The sequence below is a fragment of the Hydra viridissima genome, unplaced genomic scaffold (assembly GCF_058129835.1).
Source record: "Hydra viridissima isolate aposymbiotic clone 2 unplaced genomic scaffold, HvirCarnegie_v1 scaffold_10, whole genome shotgun sequence".
Taxonomy (NCBI): domain Eukaryota; kingdom Metazoa; phylum Cnidaria; class Hydrozoa; order Anthoathecata; family Hydridae; genus Hydra; species Hydra viridissima.
The window spans coordinates 1,636,865-1,653,475 of NW_028324309.1; the positions used below are offsets into that span (position 1 = coordinate 1,636,865).

Genomic DNA, 16,611 nt, shown 5'->3' on the forward strand with positions numbered 1-16,611 from the left:
TATGGATTCTTTACAGACAACGATAAGCAGTCCAAAAACCAGTCAAATTGTGACCAAAAAACCAGAACCCAAACTAGCTTTATATTTTATATTACACTTAAACTTTATCAATGAAAGAATCAAAAATTTTGGGTAATAAGCAAAGCCTTCAGTTTCAACCAAATCAATCAACTAAATTCAAATACAAACTAAAAGACGAACTTTATAAACATTTAGATAACTTGCGTATTGCGTATTTTAATAAATAAAAAATGTAACCAAAAAAAACTTAATTTAGATTCTTATTATCATCTACTTTTCGAATAAGAAATATTCGAATAAAATAAAAATTCTAATAAAAGTGTGGTTTTTATCTTTTAAACATCTTTAATTTTTTCTAAAATCTAAATATTTCTTCTATAGATTTTTTGTTTGTGGTCGTACTGATTAATCAAGGCTCCCTCTACATTTGAACACTAATACAGCCGCGATATCTACAAAATGTTACATGGCGAACCAGATCATCAAAAAAAAAAGAGAAAATAATTTGTTTTTATACGAGTACTAAAAGAATGGTGGAAAGATATTCAATGCTTCATGAGCTGAACCCCAACAGCTAAAAACTGTTCATAGTAGAGCTGGGCTGTACCACACCGAGCAGTGTCGTATTGTTGAAAACACTGCGTAATGCTCTAAAACAAATCATCACGTACATTTAAGAAAACAAAAGCAAAAAACCTTTGGAAAAATAAAATCTTTATAAAATATAAAAATACAAATCTGAACATAAACTTTTCAATTTTCTAAAACTAAATCCTTTTTTTTTTTTCTCAATATTTCAATAAAAAACAAAACACAAAAAGAATTTTCCGTAAAAAATGTTGGGCTTTTATTTATGTTTTAATAATGATCATAGATTAAACCAGGTTACCAATAACAATAAAAAGAAAAAACAAAATCAACAGAAAGAATGCATCACACGTATGAAGTAATTTAATTCTGACTTTAATATCAAAAGCATATATGAAGACTCCAGATTAAAATTGTTTCATAAAGCATGACGTGACATCTGTCAAGAACGCAAAGAAAACACCATCGAAAGAAACTGTTCATATCCAAGTTCAGCCCAACCGATCCTGTTTGTATCATATTTCATAAACGCTTTTGTCAACATCTAGAAAACCAACGAGCTCAATTATAACATTTTTTTCAATCGAAAAGAATCGGGAGTTGTAAAGAAATCAAGACATGACGTATAAATTTCAACAATTAAAAAAGCTAGAATATAAATAAAGAACGATTGAAAAAAAAAAAAAAAAAAAAAAAAAGAGTGGTCATCAAGATAATTATAAAAAAGGTTTAAGACACATTGTTTTGTTAAAAAATAAATTTTTGTTTGTTTTGTTTTGCAACACTATTAAATATTTTATCAAATATACGATTAAAAGGACAATACTTTTGTACCTAACGTGACAATCCAACATCGAAAGAATAAAATTAAAAGCTACAATAGTTGTTTTTTATTTAAATTTTTTTCATTCATGAATGATTGAAACTCAATCCCTTTTTCTATGACAATAATTGAACTACAACGATTCAAGTGCAAGTTTGTAATATGATTCTGCTCATTTCTCACTACGACATATTGCTGACTAGCATACTCTAGTGGCAACTTGTCGTTTTACAGTTCTTCCAAGCTTCATCTGACTGGAGTGGACTGGACCTATGCCATTTAGAAAAAATCAGAATTATCTCGAAACCGATTCAGAATTTAGTAAAAGGCAGAAGCCCAGATTTTTTTAAATTGCTTAAAGGACTACACTGGACAACAAAATTTAACTATTTTTGTGTAACAGAACAGAAGTTATATTTTTCTGGTGCAGTTTTTCACGCTGAGTTCAAATATCATATTGAAATAGCTGTGTAAGCTCTAGTTTTTATGCAATGTATTGATACAATTTATGTTTATGCATGTATTATACATAGATTACAATAGAAAATGTTTAGTCATTTCACATTAGACACTCTAGGGCGTTTATATGCCTGCTTGTACACAGCTTCTGGACATTTCTTGCTACTGTCCAACAGTAATCTGCCATCATTGAGGTGCTTCATCGACCCTTGTACCGCTTTTTCATCTCAGCCATCTCCTGATGAAAGCTTTCACCATGTTCATTGCTCACATCAGCACAATTGGAAGGGAAGAAGTCCAGATGACTGTATAGAAAATGTAGCTTTAATGACATACTGCAACCCAGTGTCTGATATGAGTCCAAAAGGCTCTCAACAATTTCCTGGTAATTATGAGCTCTGTGGTTCCCCGAGAAATTTTTCACCACCGATTTCTCCCAGGCAGTTTTCTCATCTTCTTCAAGGGTGTTTTCAAACTGAGTGACCACCATTAGTTTGCGTATTTGTGGACCTACAAATGCACCTGCCTTGATTTTCTCCTGGCTTAACTCAGGGAATCTGGAAATCAAATATTTAAACGCTGCACCATCTCGATCGAGGGGCTTTACAGAATTTTTCATCAGGCCAAGTTTTATATGTAGAGGTGGCAGGAGAATTTTACTGCACTCAACAAGTAATACATGAATCACATCCTTGACACCAGGTCCTAAGGATTGTCTCTTAGGCCATTCCCATTTGATATAATGATCCGTCCTCGCTCGACGATCCCACTCACAGAGTAAGCAACAGAACTTTGTATAACCGAGCTTCAATCCTAGAATAAGTGCTACAACTTTTATGTCACCACAAATCTGCCACTGATGTTCTTCATACTTGATCTTGGCTAGGACTAGGTTCATATTGTCATATGTTTCATTCAATCCAGCTGCATGAGCAATGGGAACTGATGGTAGAGTGTTTCTATTGTGTAGGAGCACAGCCTTGAGACTTGTCTTTGACAAGTTTATAAACAGTCTCCATTCTTCATTAGTATACTGAATCTTTAGTTCATCCATCAAACCAGCCACATTATGAAAATAGACAACTTGTTCTGCCATTGAAAAATATGGCTCAAACTGACTGTATCTGCTGCAAAATACACTTATTCTAACATCATCTTGAAGTAGATTCCACTGTTGCAATCTGGATCCTAATAGCTCAGCCTTGCTCTTAGATAGTCCTAAATCCTGAACCAAATCATTAAGTTCATTTTGAGAGATTTGATGAGGATCATCGTCAACTGCAGTATGTAGAAATGTTACATCTTTTGAAGTTGATGGCTCTGAAGCTTCTACATTATGATTGGCATCATCATCACTGAACTTAGCTGGTATGTAGGTTGGTGGCTCTGGCACAGGAAGACCTTCACCGTGCGGCACTGGTTTCAAGGCACTTGGAATATTTGGATATTGTATTGATTGTGTCCTCTTCTTTGTGATACCATGATCTATGAGGATACTATGGAAAAATAACAATTGGTAACATAATCAGTTGGTTCCCTCCAAATTGTGGGTACAGAAAAATGGCAAGGCTCATCTTTGGCCATGTAACCAGTTAGAAAGCCCTGCACTACAAGAAGTACAACAAATGTGAGGAGCCCAGGGTTGTTCTTGATCTCCTAACTTACAAGCAAAGTACAAATGGTAAGCTTTTTTGATCACTGGTGTAATAGTATGTTTCAGTGAAACCAATGTCACATTGCCACAGATATAACAGAACAAATCCGGATTATTGACACACTTTCTTGGCATGCTTGATTAAAATTAATGAAATAATATCACTATATTTTATATCAAAATCTGAAACAAACAGATTAAACAGTTAAAGTGCATGAAAAACATATGAAATAAAGAACAAGATTAAAGAAGTAAACAAATTCAATGAAAAACCATGAAATCAATCAACAAGACCTCTAGCGATAACTTTGAAAATAGAGCTAAACAAAATTTTTCAATATCATATTTGTGTTTAGCACCCTTGAATTAGTATGTCTTAGCTACTTTTGTTTTCGTTACAATTTCTCTGTTGACAAGTGCTATCAGATCAAAAATATTTTGATGTAAAAGCTGACCATAATGTTTTCAAAACTTTTTAAAAAAACAAAAACATTTTTTGTGGTCAACACCACTTAAAGCAACAGGTGTTATTAGGGTTATTTAGGTATTACACTAGTGAGCAGATTGATTTTCATCTTGCCACTCCATTGTATAGCATTTCAGTAAAGTAGCATTCCTACATTTGGCATTTAGAATTTTTGCTAATGTAAATATTTCTGATATCTTTCTTGTTATTTCTGATGTCTTTCTTGTTAGAACAGTGCTCTAACCACCTGAAATGGAATATGATATTGATTGTGGGCAGTTGCGAACTTAAAAATGTTCTTAAATTATATGCTTCATCTAGCCTGCACATAGATAGCATAGATAAGAATTACATTTTTATTTTTATTTTAAAAAACTAAGCATTAGCTTAAGTCAAGGTAGTCAAAGTTCCCAACAGCAATTTCAACACCAGATAACTGACACAAATTATATTTCAGAGGTTACAGCTTAAGACCAATCAACACTCAATAAAACCAGGGATTCTTTAAAACTGCAATAGTAAGAGTAAAACAGGGCTTCAAGGGTGCAGACAAGTTAGATCAAGTTATGAAAGTTGAAGTTGGTTTTATTAAATAACAGTATAGAAAAGGTTAATTATCCTATATTTTTTAAAATTAAAATAGTATCTCTTCTAATATACCTGTTTCTTCATTTATAAACACTATATGATTAAATGATGTAATTAATAAAAATTGTGATGATATAATGATTAAATAACATAACTAATAAAGTCTTTGATAATGATCAGATGATGTAATCAACTTAGATTGCGATGATGGAATGATTAGATGATGTAAGAATAAAATTTAGTTTAAGCTAGCATGTTGAATATTTACAAAGTTTTAAAAATCTCATAAAATTACACAGCAACAAAAAAAACACAACATTAAAACTTTATAAAGGGAATTTTGAAGTACATACTTGTATCACAACACAGCACTGTATAAAATCATCAAATGTTATCACGCCGCGTCCTGTACGATCAAATTTTCGAATAAGAATGTCATAGAAGCGATCTGACAGTCGATAGCCTACACACAAGTAATAAAATCATTACTCCAGCATATAATAGTTCTATGACAAGTTACTTAATGACCTCCGAATAACATTTTACACACTTTAAGTAACAATACAATCATTCTCACCAAATGTGGTCATTGCTTGCTTAAGTTCACTTTTATCAATGTTTCCAGAATTATCTCTATCAAAACTCTTGAAACAATTTTGCCAATCTATAACATATTTCCATAGAGCCCCAAACTCTTGGAAATTAATGGTTCCACTTTTATCACGATCAAACATTCCTAAATTTTAAAATGAAATCGTTTAACCAGCAAACATTACTTATCTTTAGAACAAAGCCTCATTTTAGTAAAAATAGAACAAGAAAATAAATATAAAAATAAGAAAAAAATAAGGTGAGAGGACTCACCTTATTTTTTTCTTATTTTTATATTTATTTTCTTCAAACACAAAACATTTTGTTATCTTTTATTAAAGAGAAACATAATTTATGTTTTATAAGAACATGTTTGAAGTTTTTGAAAAAGATATTTCATAAATTTCTCATATTCTTTAAATTTCTTTGTTTTAAATGTCTAATATATTTATAAAAAAAACACTAAAAATGCTGATAATAATATAAACCATACAAAAAAAAGCAAAAATCATTAAACAAAGGACAATTACCCATCATAAGTCGAATAGTCTCTGGATTGAAAGGAGTCCAAGTTCCTAAAAAAATCAAAATAGCTTAAGTTATTCATAACTATGTATTAATTTTAACTATACATTACATTATTCTTTGCATTCTATGTATTAACAATAAAGGATGCTAAAAGAGATTTTTTTCTGTTAATTTTGTTAAAAATATTAGTGCTGTTTGTAAAAATACACAATTTAATAATGTGCATAAGAAACAACTTCATTTTGCCAAATTTTCTACTATAAGTAAGTTTGGATATGAAGACAGTGGTAACTGCTTCACTAAACAAAGACACTGTTTACAAAACAATACTCTGAAAAAATCAGCAGAAAGCTTGACTAGCTGCAACACATTTTTTTAAACTCATTTTCTTTTTTTCTTTATCTTTTTATGCTGATTTCAAGAATTTTTCTCGAACATAAAATTTTTTTAAAAGCCTCATTTTACAAGGCTTTTTTAAACATCATTTTTTTAGAGTTACGCAAAATGCCATGTCATTTTTTTTTTTTTTGTTTTTTGTTGTTTTTTTTTTTGCCTTAAACTAAAACAGAGTTTCACTTTAAAATCTCAAATTGTGCACATAAGATTTCAATTTTTTTGTACATTTGGTATGATTATATGTTTGCAGTATGATGATAATATGATGTAACAGTCAAAAATCTGTCAGATATATTAAACTTAAAAAGATCACACAAAAAAATAGTGATAGTCTCCAAATTTAGGATGACATATTTTTATTAAAATGGTTCAGTTGATTTTAGGTAACCAGCTTAACCAATTTAATATTTTGGCCTTTCAATTGTAAAACTTTGTTAAAAAATTAATTACAAAATAAAAATGCAAGTAAATAAAAAAAAAAGTAAAATATGAAGAAATTTTTGAAAGCTAAATTATTTAAATGCAAATGTTTAGAAAAAAAATTAAGATACATTTTTTGTTTTGTGAATTGAACACTGTTCAATTTTTTTTGAACAGTGTTGCTAATAGAAAAAAAAAGGCATTGCTACATGATTTTTATAAACAAATATTTAATTAAAAAGTCAATAGTTCGTACCATTTGAGAGCGCTTGTTGAAGTTCGTTAGCACTAATTGAACCACTCCTGTCACGATCTACCCTAAAATATTGAAAACTCTGTACTTGCAATTTTCCACACATTTTTAATCAACTTACTAAATTTTCAAGAGAAAAAAAATTAAAGCAATTGTATTTACTTATTAAAAAGATCCCATAAGTAATTTTGATTCGGCACTTGAGGCTGGTATGGTGCTTGTTGACGCAGATATGCCATTGTTTTTATTTCTTAATATCATATCAATATATATAATACCAATATTATTGCAACTACTTTAGTCATACTTTCTATCAGCTTAATACTGAGAGAAATAAGGTGCCGTAATTAAACTAACAAAAAAAAAATTAGTGGAATGCTTTCTTCTCTTTTATACCTGACAGTTCTTTTAATTTTTTAACTTATACAATAAATAAAAAAAAAAATTGGGTTTTTTCCACTGAGCATAAAAATAAGATTAAAAAAATTGTCATTTATAATAAAGGTTTTTTAAGGAATTATTCAGAAATCAATTTTAAAGTAAATTAATAGTAAAAAAGATGACAAATGGTGAAATTTAAAAACTGCTGAACAGCAAAAAAAACTCTATAAATGTTTATTTAAGAGAAAAATCAACTACAGATCATCTATTTTTAAACTCTGCTTGAGTCATTGTGGCCATGAGATGTTGCAAAAAATATCTAAGAGTTTTGTACAAAGCTAATTTGTAAAAAGGGGTATAAATCAAATTAAAGATAGCAACGTTTCTTCAGATAAATCTTCAGATTTATAGAACTCTCTCTTAAAAAACAAAATGCTATAATTCTACATCCTCCAGAACAGTCTGACTGGCAGCTAAGTTCCAAAAGTGATCAATATTTGCTTTCTTTAAAAACTCTTGGGCCTCTGGATCTGTTTTAAACATGTGAAATCTCCAATCAGAAAACGTTTTCTTGATGCTTGTGCCCTATTAACATAAAAATGTTTGTTTTTAAAGTATAAATAAAACAACAAGTTTGCATATCTTATAAATAAAATTTATTTGTAAAATTATGAGTACAAGTTCAAATAAAAAAAACTATAAATAAATCAGTGAGAGTGATTCACATACCTCCCATATTAATCTGCACTCGTTCATTTTTTTGTTTAAGTTAACTTCGTTATTTTTTTTATCAATTTTGTCTTGTCGCATTCCTTGCGCAGAGTCCTCTTCCCACTTAATACGATTTAACATAAGCTTTTTGAATTTTTTTTGTGACTTAGGACCACCCTCTGTTATTACAAGAGCCATTCCTTTGGTAATAATAACACATCCTTAAAATAAAAAGTTATAAAAGTTATAAAGTTTAAAAAAACCTTTGAAAAAAAACATTTTAGTAACTAAAAAATAAACAGACAAAAACATCAAATGAACAAAACAACAATTTTTTAAAATATACCGGTGAGATAGAGTTGCTGAGCATTTGTGTCAACTTTAAATTTTTTTGCAGGATTTGAAATATTGAGCAGTTTATACAGAGAAATATGAACACCTGTACTCAAATCTTCTTTTAATTTTTTAATTTTTTTCATTGCACGCTCTTCTTTAGTTAATTTTCTTTCTTCATTTGCAGCTTCATGTTTTCTATTTTAAAAAAAAACTTTATAACAAAAAAAAAAAAAAAAAAAAAGTAAGAACTTTTAAACAAGATAAAACTATAACATTTACTTTTGCCTTGCTGCCATCTGTGCTCGAACATGCGCTTCAACTTTAGTTGGATCTTGGACTGCCTCAGTTGCCAGTACTCTCATTAAATTTGAAATTTTTACTAAAAATATAAATTCATTTTAATATATATATAAAAAAAAAAAAAATTGCATCAAGATCATAATGATGATAATCATCATGATTATAAACAAAATACTAAAATATTTTCTTAAAGAACGTTTACATTAATGTAAACACACTAAGAACCTTTGGGAGGTGGTGGTGGTTCTAGTCCTAGCCTGATTTTCTCTTGTTTTTCCTTCTCATTTTCACGTCTGCGTTGAGTGCGAATTTTTTTGCGTTCTCTCTTTGTAAGAAATATAGGCATGGCCACATTATTCTTGGGTGCACCTTAAAATGTAAAAAGAAACTAAAATTGTTCTGCAGATATTTTTATTAAACAATCTAAACAAACTGAGCTAAAAAAGGTAAAAAAAAACATTTTAACTTGAAGAGATAATGTATGTAAAGAGAAAATGTTAGGCATACAAGGGGCATCTTTAACAATAGGATGCTCTACTAATCTTGTGATATTTATAAATCGTTCTTCGCCAGCCATCAATTCCCTGTCAAAATCATTATATGTTTGATGAGGAAGAATAGCCAAATCCCACCATTCTATATCTGGGACATGCTGCATTTCTTGAGCTTTTTGCTTTGCAACTTGAGCTAATTTTGTGGCAGAGGAAATACCAGTTTTCTTGGCAACAGCTTGAATTTGCTTCTGCAACTTCTCCATTTGTGCCTATGCAAAATAACACAATTACCTAACTAAAGATACCTAGGACAAGGATTGCAAATTTACAACAACAAAAATAAAAAACATAAACAAACTTTTGCTCGCATTTTTTGTGCCAGAAGTTGAAATTTTCCTGGTTTATGAAAGCTGAAATTTCTTCTTCCTCGCTGAGCTTGAATTATTCTAAAAGAATATTTTTTTATTATTAATTCTGTTAAAACATTGGACACAGCATTCAAAAAATGCAAAAATAAAACATGGCAAAAAGTTACCCAACACGAGGATCAAAATGTTTACGTTCTTCTTCTTCTTCTTTTACCATGTCTGTCATGTTAAACATATCTTTCTTTTTTTCTCGTATATTGACCTTTAAAGTAGGCATTCTTTGCACAATTTGTATCTGTCTTCCTGTTGCTTGATCAATCGCATTTCCCTGTTCATCTAAAACTACTGCAGCTGGTCTTGTCATTTCTGTAATAGGGATGGCATTCATTTCTGCTGCAGTTTTTATTGGAAGTTTGTTGAATCCACTTAAGAGCTACAACAAGAATTATAAAAACCAATCAAGAATGTTTTAATAAATCATAATAAATAAGTTAGTTGCTGAGTGATATGTATTTTAGGTACTATCACATTCCCCTTTTTCCCCTTACCAGTTTTCTACTCAAGTGTGAAGTAGAAAAAATTTTGAGAATTTAATTCAACATTAATTGGTAGCACACTTGCATTATATATATTGTACAATATAAAAATTTCAAGTTAAATGTCAAACACAACATGTATGTCAGTTCCAACTAGCATTTACTTTCAAATGATATATAGCAACCACATACCTGCAGTGTCTAGACTGGACCATTTACTTATTCATGTACTACAATTTGTTTGCTAATTATATATTTGTATTTCTGTGCTGTTGTCAATACAAGGAAATTGAAATACTGTAAATACTGGTGACTACTTATAACTTAAATAGCAGTGTGTAAGTCAACTTCAACTTCAAAGTTCAATGCTTTGTAAAATAATTAAGATTCTATAAAAAATATTGATCAGCATGCTGTGATCAGTGGTGTCAAGAAGTTTCTTGCCATTCTTATTTTATCAAGTGGAACTGGTTAAGTACAGGCATCTGCTGTTTATTAGCTCATTATTGACAGGTATCAAAGAGAGAATAGTAGATACTATTCTCTCTTTGATACCTGTCAATAATGAGCTAATAAACAGCAGATGCCTGTACACTAATCAAGTGGAACTGGTTAAGTACAGACATCTGCTGTTTATTAGCTCATTATTGACAGGTATCAAAGAGAGAATAGTATCACAAGTAATGATGAACCTCACTTCCTTTCAAAGGAAGTGAGGTTCATCATTACTTGTGATCACAAAGTTGCTAAATTTAATCAGTGTTTACTTCAATCAACATTCAAGCAAACACCCATGCTTTTGGTAATATATTGCCTTAGAAAAACTTTCTACCAATTAGTTTCAAGGCCATTTGGAAGTCTAAAGAAGAATCACAAGTTTATTGCAGCTGAATCAAAAATAAACAAGGCCAAGAAATTCAGTAACATGGTTGAAGCTTCTTTAGTTATTGCTGAAGATTCTGACCTTGTTCTGGATTTGAGCCACCTAATCAGCTTCATCTTCTTTTAGGTGTTGTTAACTGCCTGTTCAAGAAACTGCTGCAGTGCTGGCCAGAAGCAAGAGTCTGACCTGTAAGTCTAAACATTCAGATGCAATCCTTTCATGGTAGTCAGTTTCCTCAAACTCTAAATGCAATTTGTTTCTTTTGTATCTTTCAATTGATCTTTGAATTTGCAAGGAATGAGTGCAGTTAGCTGTTGTAGAACTTCAAAAAATGGCTAAGAAATCCTGTACCTTTCAAGTTTAAAGCTTCATCGAAATTATCAGGCTTTTCAGAAATGTTGTCAATTTATGTCTTGATGACAGTTCCTTGAAAAAATAAAACACTTCAAGAAATCACACCTCCACTTGCCTATCACTGTGACTCATAAAGCACATGCAATTTTCTTCCATTTACCAGATTTTCTTGAATGCACCACTTTAGTTAGATTATTTAGCAAACAGGCAACAGAAGCAATCCATTCAAAATTCAAAGAGGCAAAAAATTGAAAAGAAACAAAAATTGAAGAGACAAAGAAACAAATTACATTCAGGGTTTGACTCAATGATTATAAAACTTTTGCAGCGCATTGTTGATTACAACAACAAAAATTTCTAAAGTCATTGAAGGAACTTTTCAATTGTATTTTAAATATACTTGGAAGCTTTTAGCAAGAAAAAATCCCACCAATAGAAACAAGTATATCAAATTGAAGCTTGTTAGTTGAAGATGTTTTTCATCAAAATCTTAAATATCAAATATCTCTTTCAAAAAAAATTGTAGGATTTTAAAATTTTTGCATTAGTACTCTACCATATGTGAATATTCATATTTCCAAACAATTTTCTTGGAAATCACTGTAAGCATTAACTCTGAAATTTACAATTGGTTCATATGATGAAATTAATTGTTGGAAGAAGACACTATAATGTGTAAAATATCCTCAGAATCCAATATAAATCTGTATCAGTGATTTTGAAAAAAAAAAAGGAACATTAACTCACCAGGACTGTTCTACAGATTGATACTTAGTTAATTTACTCTTTAAAAGTTTACATTATCTGAGACCAGATTCAAACCCATGAAAAGAGAACTTTCTGAAATTCAGTAAGTGGATATTCTTATTGAGAAAGTATGGTTTACTTGTTGACTGCAGCACATTTAAATGATTTAACTCTATACAAATTAATATATCAAAATGAAAGTACTATATCAAAATAATATATCAAAAACAACTAGTACTATATTAAAATGAAAGAACAAGAAAAGACTATAAATATTAAAAAACATTTTTGGTATTTGTTAGCAAGATTGGTAGGATTGTCACTTTTTTATGAAAGAACCTGAAAATACCTAACAGAAAGATAGAAAATGCAGGCGCGGATCTAAGGGGTGGCCATTGAGCCAATGGCCATATAGTTTAAATTTAACAGCAGCCACATTAGTTTTGGGTTTTTTTGCTTAAGGAATATCCCTAAAAATTTAAATTTGTCTGCCGTAATTTAAGAATTTTGACTATAAAGATTCCTGCCATGGCCACAACGGTTCTTACTATACATTACTGACATTTTATTCAACCAATAAATGCTGTGAAAAAGTATTAAAATATCGATCTTTTATCCAAATTTCAACTGTGAAAATAAAATTTGGCCACACAGTTACAAATTCCTGGATCCGCGCCTTAAATGACTACAGCCCTAGAAAACGTAAATAAAGTTAATTACAAAGACAGACAAATCTTAAACAAAGGCAACAAATGAGGAGAATTGATAAGCAACTTTATTAAATGTAAGATTTTATTTAATGTGTTGAGTGAACAGTTGATTTTCTTAATGAAATGCATAAGAAAATGATATCACCTATTTAGATGGAAAACTTATAACATTTACTCTAAAAATTGTCAATGATGTTGCATTGTTGGGTGTGGCCTTAAAAAAAGATTTTATAAGGGTACCTACTAACTAGCAAGACCAACAACAGGGCTGTTGAAGAACATAAAAAAGACTTTCCTAATACAAAAATAGTTACAATAAAAAATATGTAATTTAGTCAATTTGTAAATGTCTGTAAAATGTTGGCTAAACTATGACATGTTTTTTCTTTTTCTTTTTTTTTTAATAGATTGAGCCACATTTAAATATGTCTAAAAAACTCAGAAAAATATTAAAGGGAGTTATTACTTACCCTAAAAAAGATAACTTAAACTTAAAAAATGCTGAATTTCAAAAGATTATTTTTGCTAGGCACAAATAATTAGAGAAAAGGTACTAAAAAAAACAACATTAAAATACTTTTCTTGTTATGCTATTATACTCTCAGCACCCATACTAGTTCAAGGACCTCATTCTCAGCACCCATACCAGTTTAAGGAGCTCATTCTGGTTTTAACACCATCAAAATTAAAGAGTGTTAATAATTTAAAATTTTAACACTTAGCAACATAACAAAATAAGATAATATTTTTGATTAATTTTTTATTAAACAACATTTAATTACAATTATAGAACACAAAATTTACTGAGTAAACATATTTTTATATTTATCATTGATGAGCATAAATAACAACTTACACCTATTTTTCCTGAAAGTTTAGATTGTATGCGTGATTGCAAGTCAGCAGCTCTTTTTAATTTATCACTAGATTGATTAAACATATTTTCTCTGGCTTGTTCTTCCCTTAATCTTTTGTCAAGACGCTCTTGATTCTCAATTAAGGCAGGTGCAACTCCAGAGTTAACTAAAATCAAGCAAGTTCAAATAGAATATGATAAGTATCAAATACAAGTAGAAAAGAACAATCACACAAACTGATAATCATGTAACCATAAGATCTGAGAGTATCACAAAACTTTTGGAATATAGGATTTTAAAATCTATTTACTCTTCCACTGTCATAACAGGTACACCTGTCCTAGATTTTTTTTATAGAGGGTGTTTTCTTTCATGGGGGGCATGACATGTTCCAGAAGTACAAATTATTTTTTTATAAAACTGCACTGTTTAAACTTACAAACTAAAAATTACTACTCTGATGGTTAACAATGACAATAATTAACACTGATTCATATTGTAAATATTCTTAACATGCCATATTTTAATAGTTTTAACATGCTAAAGTGGTTTAACTATGTCAAATTACTCAGATAAAAATTATGGATGCATTGATTTTTATCAGAAATAAAATCCATTTAATGAAACACATTTTTCCACACTGATAGCTATAATGCTTGATTATTAGTAATAATTATCTTCACCATCTTCATCAAGGATCTCACATCACCAGATTCATGGAAATTTCTCCATGATTTTCTATTAATGTACTTAACAACTTAGTAATGTATTTGAGTGCAGTGCCATTAATAGGGTAATTATTTGTACTTGTTTAAACTTTTTTTTATATTCAAGTACAAAACTAACTACAAACCTGCTATATATACAAATTTCAAAATACAATGAAAAATTTTGAAAAATGACAAAACCTTATGTGAACTTTATTATGCAAAAATTAATAACTTGTTCTAGTCCCTTTAATAAAAATCCATTAATACTATTAGTTTCTTAAAAAGATGCCACAGGTTGATTCACTATTAAGTAAGAGGTATCTTTAAAAGGTTAAGCAGAATTTAAATCACTATTTAAAACTTAAGCATAAACTTGCATAGGCAAAGTAATGACAGTTTTTCTTAAAAATGCAAAAAAATAATATTTGAAAATCGTACTTAGCATTTTCTTCCTTTGCTCTATCTGACGTTTCATGGAAGCAACTATTTCACTGATATTTGATGCACTATCCAAAAGTTGGTCTTTATCTGGTGCAGTTTCAGGCAAAGTAGGAGGGAGCGGCTCATCATCTATTAATGCATTCAATCGATTCAATTTTGCTTTTTTTAATTGATTGTCTTCATCTTCAGCAGATCTTTTACGGTTAACAGTGGAGCGTCTTAGGAAAGCCAAAAATTTAATATTTATTAATTTTGCATACACTCAAACTACACATCTTAAAAAATCCAAATAGATATAACTTTAAAACATTAAAGAATGCTACATTAAATATCCTAAGGTAAAAAGCATTTTACTTGTATTACAAAATTCACCAGTTGGTGAACTAAAGTCCATATTGCACAATTTTTATAAAATCAAACTGTTAAGTGTTTTTGTAGGAGTTTGCTATTGACAATAACTGATACACTTTAATATTTAAGAAAATATTATTAAAAATTGTACTATAAATATTGTAGATACCTTTAATATTATATTATGTTAGATTTAATATTATAGTTATTTAATGTTAAAATTAAAAATGCTAGGCTTTTCATTGAAAACACATGGCTCAATTACCATTTTAAATTCTTTTTGTATAGAGTTTATCTGACTAAGTAAAGCTGACACTAGTGAACTTTCACATTCACTTTTTTTAAATGCAGATTATGAAAGATCATTATTTAAAATGAAGAAAATAGGTATCTATATGAAAAATAGTTAATCTATTATTTTATCAGTTATTTTATCTATTATTTCACCGATTTTATATTCTCTTTCTTACATTTACATATTTGCTACCAAGTGTTTATTATCACTTTCACTACCATATCTTAAAATTAATCATTGAAACAGTGAAAACCATACCATTTTGAATACTAACATTGCTTGAAATAACAAAACTTAATGATGTAGATAAAATGGTAAGTATTAACATTTTGGTAGGGCTTTCAGTTTTAAGCTAAAGTTAGAATACTTTGCAATGGTCAAAAAACAAACGGATACCAACTTTCTTCATTTTATGTAATGATCTTTCATAATCTACATTATGAAAAAGTGGATATAAAATTCACTAGTGCCAACTTTACTTAGATAAATTCTATACAAAAAAATTTGAAATGTTAACTAAGCCATATGGAGTGTGTAACATGTTTTCAATGAAAACCTTAGTATCTTTAATCTTAACATAAATATTGGTCTAGATAATCATGAAACTTATCAATGTTTATCAAAGTGCACTAGCGCCAGTAAAGGTAGCAAAGAAAAGGATTAAGTTAAACATAAAAATATTAAACTATGAAATATCAATATAATAACAGTTCTTTTTTTTTTTTTTTTTTTTCTTTTTTTATATAAAAATACTTCAACTTTAAAGCACTGTATGGAGAAAGATCCTGTGGATATTTACCTTCTTAAAAAAAGTTAATTCCATTAAAGAAATACATTACAGAACCAGATGTTAAGGAATAAAAGCTAAATTTTAAAACTTGAGATAAGATACTTAGTTTACCCAAGAATTTTAAAATACTAAAACTGTTGTATGATACAAAAGTAAATATTGTAAACCCCACAACTAACCAAGAGGAAGCTATTACCTGAACTTGCTAACATTATTCATAAGTTCTTCAACAAATCTTGGTGCAAGGTCATCTCCTAACAGTGCAGCCATTTTTTCTGTCGAACGTTCATTGTCCAAATTATCTACCAAGCATGATAAAGCTGCCCTCATAACAGCTTTTTCTGGGAAACCTAACCTTTTTGAAACAGTTTCACGAATTATTGGCTGCAAATCGTCAATATCCTTCTTACTTAGTGTTGCCATTATTATTAAGTTCTTATTTAGTTATTGTAATTTATTGTTCAGAACAAATAGTCAACTACTACGTTTTATAGCATTTATTTTTGTCGTTTTTAAATGCTACACGAACCGAAATGTACAATACTACTTTGTGTATTTTT

General features: G+C 29.5%; 2 protein-coding genes across 3 annotated transcripts; both read right to left on the bottom strand.

The window, feature by feature from the left end:
• Nucleotides 1–152: 152 nt before the first annotated feature.
• LOC149882560 (programmed cell death protein 6-like) lies at nucleotides 153–7,117 on the bottom strand. 2 transcript variants are annotated; one of them, XM_090099997.1, is made up of 6 exons: nucleotides 6,950–7,117; nucleotides 6,791–6,852; nucleotides 5,721–5,765; nucleotides 5,177–5,335; nucleotides 4,953–5,062; nucleotides 153–671 (listed from the first exon to the last, which is right to left on the bottom strand). In XM_090099997.1, exons 1-6 carry the CDS (start codon nucleotides 7,024–7,026, stop codon nucleotides 567–569), a joined length of 558 nt encoding a protein of 185 aa, XP_089956123.1. In that variant the 5' UTR covers nucleotides 7,027–7,117; the 3' UTR covers nucleotides 153–566. The 2 variants fall into 2 exon arrangements, with proteins under 2 accessions (XP_089956123.1, XP_089956124.1); XM_090099998.1 differs by lacking the exon at nucleotides 153–671 and adding an exon at nucleotides 719–1,153.
• A 433-nt stretch (nucleotides 7,118–7,550) lies between these two features.
• LOC149882561 (U4/U6 small nuclear ribonucleoprotein Prp3-like) lies at nucleotides 7,551–16,600 on the bottom strand. The gene is made up of 11 exons (XM_090099994.1): nucleotides 16,248–16,600; nucleotides 14,613–14,833; nucleotides 13,464–13,630; nucleotides 9,545–9,810; nucleotides 9,368–9,455; nucleotides 9,023–9,278; nucleotides 8,741–8,884; nucleotides 8,495–8,594; nucleotides 8,226–8,410; nucleotides 7,898–8,100; nucleotides 7,551–7,753 (listed from the first exon to the last, which is right to left on the bottom strand). The coding sequence occupies exons 1-11, from the start codon at nucleotides 16,472–16,474 to the stop codon at nucleotides 7,604–7,606; spliced, it is 2,007 nt and encodes a 668-aa protein (XP_089956120.1). The 5' UTR covers nucleotides 16,475–16,600; the 3' UTR covers nucleotides 7,551–7,603.
• Nucleotides 16,601–16,611: the final 11 nt, after the last annotated feature.